Source organism: Notothenia rossii (genome assembly GCF_949606895.1).
Source record: "Notothenia rossii genome assembly, chromosome: 3".
Classification (NCBI taxonomy): Eukaryota; Metazoa; Chordata; class Actinopteri; order Perciformes; family Nototheniidae; genus Notothenia; species Notothenia rossii.
This window is the reverse complement of record NC_136901.1, coordinates 16,220,486-16,231,906: the sequence shown is the minus strand read 5'-3', so window position 1 is coordinate 16,231,906 and position 11,421 is coordinate 16,220,486. Positions and strand designations below refer to the sequence as shown.

The 11,421-nt window shown below is 38.1% G+C and overlaps 2 protein-coding genes across 6 annotated transcripts in view; one reads left to right on the top strand and one right to left on the bottom strand.

Annotated features, from left to right (window-relative positions):
• The window catches only part of LOC307034374 (uncharacterized protein), a 20,021-nt gene extending 12,982 nt beyond the window's left edge, over positions 1 to 7,039 (top strand). The window contains exons 2-8 of one of the 3 annotated variants that reach the window (XR_013806874.1): positions 3,206 to 3,335; positions 3,415 to 3,492; positions 3,633 to 3,809; positions 4,506 to 4,613; positions 4,718 to 4,816; positions 5,191 to 6,717; positions 6,971 to 7,039. Coding sequence is in view for 2 of the 3 variants with exons in the window: in XM_079673201.1 (XP_079529327.1) it covers positions 3,666 to 3,809; positions 4,506 to 4,613; positions 4,718 to 4,816; positions 5,191 to 5,514 (675 nt within the window). In the remaining variant the exon portion in view is untranslated. The other 2 variants (XM_079673201.1, XM_079673202.1) reach the window with 2 other exon arrangements.
• Positions 7,040 to 7,440: 401 nt separating this feature from the next.
• LOC307031717 (uncharacterized protein) lies at positions 7,441 to 10,324 on the bottom strand. Of its 3 annotated transcripts, none has more exons than XR_013806059.1 (2): positions 9,748 to 10,324; positions 7,441 to 7,788 (listed from the first exon to the last, which is right to left on the bottom strand). XR_013806059.1 is itself a non-coding variant. In XM_079669045.1 (2 exons), the coding sequence occupies exons 1-2, from the start codon at positions 10,174 to 10,176 to the stop codon at positions 7,679 to 7,681; spliced, it is 492 nt and encodes a 163-aa protein (XP_079525171.1). In that variant the 5' UTR covers positions 10,177 to 10,324; the 3' UTR covers positions 7,441 to 7,678. The 3 variants fall into 3 exon arrangements, 2 of the variants coding, with proteins under 2 accessions (XP_079525171.1, XP_079525172.1); XM_079669045.1 differs by having other exon boundaries at positions 9,795 to 10,324; XM_079669046.1 differs by having other exon boundaries at positions 9,825 to 10,324.
• Positions 10,325 to 11,421: the final 1,097 nt, after the last annotated feature.

The following is an 11,421-nucleotide window of genomic DNA, read 5'->3' as shown; positions in this document are numbered from 1 at the left end:
CCCTTGGGATTAAGCCCCATAAAAAAAACTGTTACAGACTTCACAAGTCACATGTATCGCATCAGGTTTGTACTGTAATTTGAATATCTGACAATCAAAGGTTATTCCTTGACTTCTTTTAAAAAAATATAACATTTTTAATTTCTTATTTTTCAGGAGAAATTGTCTGTACAAGAACATTCACCAACACAGGTTAGCAAGTTTTGTACTACGAAATACATGAATAGTAAAAATAATCATGTAATTTCAGATTGTGTGCTTCCTACTGTAACCAGCTAACTGTGGTTGTCTCTCTTTACAATCACACAAAGGATTTGTCCATCAGTCCTGGATCTGACAGTGACATACAAATAGTGGAAGACGTACATAAGTCACCAGAGCTGGTTAGTTAATGAAGAAATTCAACTTATTGTTATGTTATTTGAGCATCTTACTGTAACGTGCTAACTATGGTTGTCTCTCTCTACAAGCACACAAAGGATTTGTCCATCAGTCCTGGATCTGACAGAGACATCGAATCAGAGGATGACGTTCAGAAGTCACCAGAGCTGGTTAGTTAATGAAGAAATTCAACTTATTGTTATGTTATTTGAGCATCTTACTGTAACGGGCTAACTGTGGTTGTCTCTCTACAAGCACACAAAGGATTTGTCCATCAGTCCTGGATCTGACAGTGACATACAAATAGTGGAAGACGTACATAAGTCACCAGAGCTGGTTAGTTAATGAAGAAATTCAACTTATTGTTATGTTATTTGAGCATCTTACTGTAACGGGCTAACTGTGGTTGTCTCTCTACAAGCACACAAAGGATTTGTCCATCAGTCCTGGATCTGACAGTGACATACAAATAGTGGAAGACGTACATAAGTCACCAGAGCTGGTTAGTTAATGAAGAAATTCAACTTATAGTTATGTTATTTGAGCATCTTACTGTAACGTGCTAACTGTGGTTGTCTCTCTACAAGCACACAAAGGATTTGTCCATCAGTCCTGGATCTGACAGTGACAACGAATCCGAGGATGACGTTCAGAAGTCACCAGAGCTGGTTAGTTAATGAAGAAATTACAGAAATCATAATTATATCTGTGCTTCTTACTGTTATTTGCCAAATGTCGGTTGTCTTTATCTCAAAGCAAACGCTATAAATGTCACCATCAAATTCATTAAACATGTGTTTTCTTTTTAAACAACCATTTATATTTATTTATTTTGTAAATACAATTACAGCTTCCAATTGTTTTATTGATATTTGAAGGCTTTGTTAACCAATTTATAATCTTATTCTGTTTTTTTATAACTTGTTCACAGAGTACAAGCGTCGCCTCCTCCACATCATCGCCCAAAACGGAAGAACATGAGCAACACTTTATACATCAGTTGCCTGATGAGCCATGTTTCTTTTATATTTCTAAAAGTGATTGGAACCAACTGAGAAGAACCCAAAACCAACGGCAGTTCAAAACATTGCAATGGACTAGTGTCATTGCAAAAGGTATACGAACTGTGCATCCCTTTTGCAGTTTTGGGTTCAAAAGGCACAATGTAAGGACAATTGGCTCAAAAAGAAACTGCCCAGTGTTCACCTGCACGGGATACTGCCGTTTTGAGACATGCGGTGTCCAAGTTGATGTAAAGGTGGAGAGCGAATCCACACTGAAAGCTGAGGTGTCTTTACAGGGTGGCTTGGTGCGGCACAAGTTGGATGTGCTCAAACGTAGGCCCATAAGAGCTCACGATAGACAAATAATTGCTGGTGAGCTTCACTCAAAGCTGCCGAGAAGCATTCACCTCGAGAGCTTGGGGAAGTTGGAGGAGGATGTTGTAAAATCTGGATGCAGGGATGAAGTGCCAACCCCAGGAGTTTTCAAAACGATCTCAAACTCAGAGAGGAGAAGAGAGAGGCGGCACAGCAACGAGATGCTAAGCACTCAAATGATTTCCCAAGAGGAAGAAGGCACAAACAACCTCATTCAAAAAAATATTCTTCAGCCGAAGGGAGTCATGTTGTGGTCCAGAAACACAATAGCTCTGTACCACAAAAGGTCAAAGGAAGACATTGTGTACCTGGACGCAACTGGGAGTGTTGTCAAAAAGTCAGTAGGAGAGAGTTCACCCTTTTACATCTATGAACTTGTTGTGAGGAATCCACAAAAAGGATGCTCCCCGGTGCCTGTAGCAACATTTGTGACTTGTGAACACACTACAGCATCGGTGTCATTCTTTTTAGGCTCATTTATCACAGACTGTGTGAGATGGCATGGGCAGACGGTCCGTAAAAGACCTGTGATGTTTGTCTGTGATGGCTCTGCGGTGTTAATGCAGTCAATTGCACAGAACTTGTGTGGGCTCAGTCTAACTGAGCTTCTAGCTGCATATTACTGCATTGTCACCGGACAAGCAAAGCAGAAAACGGTTCATCTACCAATCCTACATCGCTGCTTGAGTCACGTAATGAAAAATGCCAAGGACCTCTGCAAAAAACAGTTAGTGATGTCTTCTATATAACATGATGTTGTAGTAATGGTTTTCCTTATAGTGCAACATTGGCAATATTTATATTTATTTACACAATTCTTTCCCACAGCACTGGCAAACACTACCTGCTCTGCATGCATGTGTTCGGCCTAATGACCCAGGCTACTACATTGAAACAGCTGGACGAAGTTGTAACAAGTGCTACAGTGGTGTTCTCCAGCACATGGAGTGGCGTGAATGTTGAAAAACATTTTATAAACTTGCAACAACTTCTGACCTCAAATGCGCAGCCAGACATTAATGACTCTGCTATCACTGCAGAAGACTTTATGGTAGGTTATCCTGTTGAGAATTTTTAATGTTAATGTGTAGTTTTATTTTAAGAGTTATGAATCATTTCCGTCATTTGACATTTTTGTTTTTGTGTTTTTCTGTGTGCTTGGAGTAAGTTAATGGTGTTAATTATTTAAAAAAAAAATGTTGAGTGTACTTTTCGCTGTTTCAAGTAGTAGTTCCTCTCAGAGCGGTGTCATTAAAGATTTATACATTGATTTAATAAGCTATGTAGTCAACATTTAGGCTACACAATTGCATGGAGAACAGAAACTTCATGTTTTAAGGATTAATGGGTGCAGTCTCCAAACACCATAATACATGTGACAATAACATCACTGGGTCTCTTACAGATTGAATCGGACCCAACTCCATTTGACCAGCACTTCGAAGCGGTCATCCAGCAGGCACCACTGGACACACAGGGAGAGCCAAACATCTACCACAGTCATCCCCAACTTCATCCCCCAGCTTTTGAAGTACAGTTTACCGAAGGCGGTACTCTGGTCTGGACTTTTGCTTGGTAAGTCAGGATCCTCCCCTGTTTATAATATTTTCATTTTAAGTTAGATTTTCCAATTACTGTAGTTCTTATGTTGCAGGGGACCTTGGACGACACTGGTCCTGTTTATGATCAGCTAACAAAAAAATATGAAAGAGCTGCCCAGAAACCGTCACAGGTGAAAAACAATTTTAACGCATATTAACAGCTACACACAAAGTATAACTATTGAAATATTTTCTATTTATTTCTTAACCCAATAACTCCAAAAAAGTGAGACAAACAAAAAATCATAAAGCTTCTACATGTCTTTCACAGAACTACACCGAAAATAACAAGACACAGGGAATAATGGAGAAGAGTCAATGGGACCTTAAGAAGATCCGTTTCCAAAGTAAAAGGCTGACCCGATTGGACGACTTCGTGCTCACCTACAAGGTGATGCATGATGCTCTCCTTAGAGAGTACCAGGACTCTCTCAAACTGAAGACAAAGGTATGACTTCTATGTTTTTTACAATCCTTGTGTTTCATGTAATTGTCTTTATCGGTTATCAAATTTACATTTGTTGTGTTCAAAAACTCATCTTATAATATAGATTTTCAGCTTTATATGTATATTCAGTGTTGATGTTTGTCAAGGCAGACATTTGCTTAAAAATATATACATTTAGTAGATGATGTGTTAGTATAGAATAATTGCATTTGGTATCATATTCACTCAATGTTGGTTTCAGAGTAATTGATTAAATAACTACTCTTTTTTAGAAACAAATTACTGAGTTGAATGCCATATTTATATGTACATGTTACATATACAAGAGACTTAAAACATTTATTTTTTCATGTACTGTAGTTCATCACTAACACACTGTATGAAAACACTGAATAATAATAACTTTCAAAATGTTGTACTGTGTCCTATTACAGACCACAATCAACTACAAGACTGAAATTAACCGATATTATCACATAAACACATTGTATCCAAAGCAAAGGTCAACAAATTCAATTCTATGAGTGAATAACAATATAGAATAGTAATGGCACATACAGTATACAAACAATATGTGATAGTTTACAATACATCAAGGGACAATAGTTAATGTTTAAATAATATTAAGTTATATAAATCCACATCTAGAAGCATCCTTAACTAATAACAATACATCACTATGTTTTTTTTAACAAGACACACAGGATAGACCTGGAACGATGGAAGCAGAGGAAGCAGTCGAGGAGAGGCCTATTTGTTTCACCGCTGAGAAAGGCTTTTGATTTCAAATCACCGAAAAGCAAGGTGAAGACACAGTGTTGTTAGTTATCATCATCTTCTCAAAGTGTATCACACAATATATTTATAAAAGTGAAATTGATCGAGCGACATGATATTGTGATTTGCAGGTTCTTAAGAAGAAAGGCTCCAAAAATAAAGATGCAGCCGTACAGGAGAAAGACAACCATACCAATGTCACCACATCCCCATCGCACACACAATCGCAGGTTATTGTTAAATAACTTCCAACAACTATGTGAAATGGTCTAAATTTTTGTGATTATTTAAAAACATGCAGTGCTTTGAAACAAAGGGAAATGTAATAGCACTAACTATACAACAACTTTGCTTTAGAAATTCTAATATACCGTATACACATACTGTAAGTGATGAACATAATGATAAAATGGGGATTGATATTATGAAAAATGATCATGTTGATCACAGCTCAAGTACCCCCATCAGTTAACATCACAGCCAACACCAGAACATAATGACAATAAAGCTGCGTTTTAACACAAATGAAATTTAAACTAAATAAATACAGTTGTGCTACATAAATCCATGGATGAACCTAACCTGATTCATAACATGTGTACAGCTTGAAACAGAAGACACTCTCCTGGAGGCTGCAACACCACCCCTGTCTCCAAGACAACACCAACAGGCTCTGGATAGAGCAAAAGCAAAACCAAAAGAAGACCAGGACAAGAGTTTGTCAGCTCAAGTCTCAGAAGTCAGCAAGGTATGTGTGTGGAAGGTAGATGTTAAAACTTTTGAGGTGGATGACATTATCAATGCTGCCAATGAAAACCTGCAGCATTCTGGTGGGATTGCCGTGGCTTTCAGTAAAGCTTTAGGATTAGGGATCATTAGCAAGAGTAAACTCTACATTCACAAGCATGGCACATTAAAACATGGATAGACTGTTGCAACCTCTGCTGGGAAATCACAATGCAAAAAGGTAATTTATGCAGTCGGCCCACAACTCAAACGGAAACCATTCCCAAAACATTTTTTGAAGCCAAGAATACTCTAAAGAAGACATTCGATAGTATCTTGCTTGATTTGACAGGGCATAATTTTGAGTCGGTTGCCAATCCAGCTATGAACTCTGGGATATTAACCTTTGTCTTGCCTACGTGTGCCGACATATTATTGTCCACAGTCAAGGACTTCTATGACAAGAATAATGTAAGAAGTCAGCACCTTATGGTTCACCTTGTGAACATTGATGAACCATCTGTTAAATGAAAGAAAAGAGCATGTATGGAGATACTATCAACCATTTCTAAAGCCAGTGTGACAGTCCAGGAGACAAACGATGAAGGAAAGCATGTAGGATTCAGCTTCACTGCAGTTGGCAGTATTATTAAAGTAAACAGGTATATCAAACATAAATTACATCAATCAGTTAAGCATATAATTCCTGCTTATATTTTTCATATAAATTACATGTATTGATGTGCACAATAACAGAGGATATGTAGTGTAACAGGTCTTTTGTGTACATTTTTAGACAGCGCTTATAGCACTTACATGACTTAAACAGAAATGAATGGACTTTGATTGTAAAGCCTTTGAGAATAATGATTGATATTACTAATATATACATGTATTTAATTTGTCAGTAATTGCATTTTTATTAATAAGACTATATGAATAATGTTTAAATTGAACTAATCTTTTTCCAGATGAAATCAATGTGGAATAGGCAGACAACTGAGGTAGTAGTTGCTGTCATTCCTTCCGTGAACCTGTCAGGTTGCTAATCCGTCACATTGAACTCTGTTCACTTAAACCTCACCAATGGCTGATAGGCGAGGTAATTATTATTTTTTAAACATTTCCCACAATATCACAAAATATCTCAAGAAATATCTCAGAAGTGTTTTTGGAAGAAAAGTTGATAACTATCAAAGTGGACATTGTTATAAATTAATATGTAATTATTATATAATTTGCTGTATTTATTGTTACTTTTCCATACAAGGTAATGGAAGGCCTCCTCCATCTGTTCGCAAAACAGCAAAACCTGGGCCAAAGGATCTTTCTAATGAACCATTTCACAAGTGGAGTCATTCTTTTTGGAGAAGGAGAGGCAGTGAAACACCACAGCTTGCGAAGGGTAATGCTTTTTCCCCTTACTTTAACCAGACCAGAGCTCCAAAAGCCGTTTTTAATATGAAAAAGCTAATTTGTATTTTTAAAGTTATATAGATTTGTATGAAAGAGTGGAGTAACTTCATTGTCTATTTAAGTTTATGACAAATACTAATCTAAATTGGACAAGATGGCGTTTTGATGGAAGACAAAATTAATAAAATGGAAAATATTTAAAAGTAGATGAAGTTAATGCATTTTTTTTCATTACATTACAGACTGACTTCAACAACTACGAGAACATACTGTCCTTCGTAAATGTTAGAGGAGTGCACTGGAAGTTACTGGTCAGTGACTGTTACTTCACTGATGTTCAGAAATCCTTTTGTGTTATAAATATATATGATGTTTCTAGATAACGTTTATCTTTTTGTTAGTATGTACTTCCTACCATACACAGTGTATTTTTGATGGATCCAATGGCCACAAAAACAGAGCTAAAAGAATCTGTAAATGCAGCAAAAAGAATAAGGTATGTCCAATTTTTATCGTAAAGGATTCACTTGACAAATATTATCATAATCTCCCTGAACCAACCAGTGGACATACTATCATCAGCTAATTACTGTGAAATGTTATAATAAAACCAAAGCATCTGGCTTAATAAATATTGCTAGATTTCTTCAATTTAATTGTTGAAAGTAATTGCACGAGACAGAGGTCACAACAAAACAGTAACTTCAAGCAGTGATTTGAGGCTCAGTTTTATTTATTGGAAGGTTAAGATTCTTGAAAATGGACCTTGATATCGGTATTGTATTGATACCAAAATGTTTTTCTTTACTAAGGGATTACTTCAGAATGAGGAGTACCGTGTATGGCAATGCTGACTGGGGGAAAATCAGGTGGAAGGGAATCACCATGGACCATCCTGTCCAACGTGACCAGTGCAGCTGTGGAGTAATCGTGACACACTTATGACTCAGTCATGATGCTAAGCTAGGGCATGAGCCGACACGTCCTCTAGTGCGCGTGCCTTTCCTTGGATCTCTGTATAACCATGAAGTCGTCGGGCGACATGGGGAGATCTGGGGGCCTGTTGAAAAACAAAAAAACCTAATTGAACCACGATCTCCCCCCCGCCCCACGCTCTTTATTTCAATCAAATTACGGTACTTTTATGTAATCATATATGTTCAAGACACATCCAAGAAGCAATGTATGACTGATAAATCATTGACTTTGCTTATTTTATTTTACAGATACAGTGTGATACATGTGAGCGATGGTATCATGAAGAATGTCTGGCGACCGACGAAGACACACTTAAAAAAGCAAGGGCAGGCCATTGGGAATGTGTCCTTTGCATTTAAATTGAAAAACAGCTGCAAACAACACTTGACTCTCACTTTCACCGACACACTGAAGCTCACTTACTGTATGTGTACACAAAAAATGGAATTTGAACAGTGTTCCTCCTGATTGGAAATTGTAATTTTTCCTAAAATGTCTGCTTCAACAGTACTTCTGCTATTCTGTGTGATAGTAGACCACCTCAGATAGCTGCTCATAAAATGTCATAACAATCTGATGTGGAATTTCAGAATAAAACCAATCCAAAATGTGGAATTTGAACAGTGTTGCTCCTGATTTCAAATTTCAATATTTCCTAAAATCTTTGCTTCCACAGAAGTTCTTCGATTCAGTGTGATAGTAGACCACCTCAGATAGCTACTCATGAAATTTCATAACAATCTGATGTGGAATTTCAGAATAAAACCAATCCAAAATGTGGAATTTGAACAGTGTTGCTCCTGATTTCAAATTGCAACATTTCCTAAAATCTTTGCTTCCACAGAAGTTCTTCGATTCAGTGTGATAGTAGACCACCTCAGATAGCTGCTCATAAAATGTCATAACAATCTGATGTGGAATTTCATAATAAAAGCTATGTAAAATGTGGAATTTGAACAGTGTTGCTCCTGATTTCAAATTTAAATATTTCCTAAAATCTTTGCTTCCACAGAAGTTCTTCGATTCAGTGTGATAGTAGACCACCTCAGATAGCTGCTCATAAAATTTCATAACGATGTGGAATTTCAGAATAAAAGCTATGTAAAATGTGGAATTTGAACAGTGTTGCTCCTGATTTCAAATTTCAATATTTCCTCAAATCTTTGCTTCCACAGAAGTTCTTCGATTCAGTGTGATAGTAGACCACCTCAGATAGCTACTCATGAAATTTCATAACAATCTGATGTGGAATTTCAGAATAAAACCAATCCAAAAAGTGGAATTTGAACAGTGTTCCTCCTGATTTCAAATTGCAATATTTCCTAAAATCTTTGCTTCCACAGAAGTTCTTTGATTCAGTGTGATAGTAGACCACCTCAGATAGCTGCTCATAACATTTCATAACAATCTGATTTGGAATTTCAGAATAAAAGCTATGTAAAAAGTGGAATTTGAACAGTGTTCATCCTGATTTCAAATTGCAATTTTTCCTAAAATCTTTGCTTCCACAGAACTTCTTCTATTCAGTGTTATAGTAGACCACCTCAGTGAGCTACTCATGAAATTTCATAACAATCTGATGTTTAATTTCATAATAAAAGCTATCCAAAATGTCCTATTTGAGCAGTGTTTCGCCTAGATTACAAGACAATCTGATTTATAATATGAGAAAGAAATATTTGTTTTTTAGCTCAATGTTCAAAGATCATGTAAACTAATGTCTCAAAATTAGGATTTGATCATACTGACAGTTCTATTTTAATTTATTGCAGCGGACTTCCGGTCTAAGACCGGAAGTTATGTAACCGCAGTCTGCTGCTTGCTAGTTCATGGACGTCCATAAGAGAGAGACACATGTGTCCCTGTTGATGTGTGTTGTCTTTAATAAACAATGGCGGGAAGACGCCTAACTGAGGAATACATCTGTCTCCGAAATTTCCTGGGATCATTACAATATATATACCGTAAAAAAAAAACTCGTCTTATTCTGAAAACCGGAAGATGTTACACGCCAGTAAAGACTCGCCGACTTCATTTTTACCGTAAAACTCGCAATACGGACGCATTTTCAATTTTGGGACGGCTCACTTGACCAAGAGAAACGGAGCGTAGGCTCACTTGACCGCAGTTCCTCCTCCATGATGCTGGACCAGTTCTGTCCCTTTTCCACCCGCTTTCCACAAACGTTTTGTCCTTTCGGCTCCGTTGAGATTCCTCCTGCACTTCCTCCAGCTTCAATCTGCTTCACCACCTCCATCTTCTTCCCTTCCACCCCCTTTTCCACCGACTCCCCCACCACAGTTGTCTTCATTTCACCTTTCTTCTCCTTCTCCACACTCTTCCCGTCCTCCATATGCTCCTTGGCTCCACTTTTGCAAGCAGCCTTGTTGCTAACAATGTTTGTAGCATTCCTGCTACTAACAGCCGTTTTCCCTTCTTCTCCTCCCGCTTTCTCCACCATTTCCTTCATGACTCTTCTCTGTATTTATCCCCCAGACGGCTAAAGCTGTTTGGGGAACTTTACTTTGTTCAAAGTAAAACAAAATCGAGTTCGTTTTTTCTCCCAACAAACGTTTCCACTGTGTCTAACTCACACACAATCCTCTTCTTCTACGTCCAATCCCGCACACTGACTCACTAGCGCCTCTAGCCGATCAGGGTGGTATGGCCGTAAGCAAAGAGTTTGGAGGGATAATGGCTTGTTATAGCTGGGTCAGAGAGGGGCTGGAGGTCCCAGGGCCGAGTTTGGGTGCTGAAAGGCGAACTGCTCACCTCCAATGTCGATGCCCAGCAGTTGTGGGGACTGCAGGGGTCCCCAGGCCTGCCTGTGAGCCTGTCTCCCCCTCTCCAGCAACTGGGAGCTCCCCGGGGTCCTGGAGAGGCATTTTCAGGCTCTTCTCTGCACTTTTCCCCCTACAAATGAATTTTAAATGGATACTTTTGAATGTAAATGGTTCATTGTATCATTGCTATGGATCTCTGAAACAATCAGACTTTTACCACAGAGTTTAATCTGATTTTTAGCACTCTTTTCCCCGCATAAACTAGTTTAAATCACCGTTGTCACTATTATGGGGATTTAGGAATGTACCTGTGTGTGGTGCGGAGCTTCCCTGCACTTTAAATCCATTGATTTGCCTTTTTTTAAATGGTATTTTTTAACTGTTAATGCACTGTGCTCCCTTGGCTGATCGCCCTCCTGTAGGGACACATAAGAACTGCACTCAAATCACGTTTTGCTTTTTAAACGGTTTAAAATAATGTTTTCACTTTTAAAAAACGCTTTCTGCCCTGGAAATGATTTCTAATCATTATTGCCGTTATGGAGGGGCTGCAGAAACACTTTCCCCGCCTTGCAAACACTTATTCCTGGGTTAAACAATCAATTTGTTTCCGCCTGCTTTCCGGTGTTGTCAGGGCTAGCATGAGGGACAAGGTTTATAGTGTCGGTGAGTAGTGCCGTTAACCTAAGCAAGAGTACCGTTAACCTAAGGTGACCAGATTTTCAAAATGAAAACCGGGGACATTTTGAGTTTTGCGGTCAAAATCTCATTAACATATCCACATTTCTTCGCTGTTAAAGAAAAAAGGGGGACAATTCTGGTTCAATGTAATTCGAAAATGTTAACTGTTGTGCTGTAATAAACTGATGTGTAGACATACTGATACAACTGTGTACTAACTAATTACCATAAATGCACTAACTAATTAATGA

Coding starts and splice junctions, on each gene's coding strand:
- LOC307031717 (XM_079669045.1), bottom strand. CDS start 10,176: ATGAAGGAAATGGTGGAGAAAGCGGGAGGAGAAGAAGGGAAAACGGCT. Junction 7,789..9,794: donor GCTCCGTTTCTCTTGGTCAA/GTGAGCCGTCCC, acceptor GTTTTTCAACAG/GCCCCCAGATCTCCCCATGT.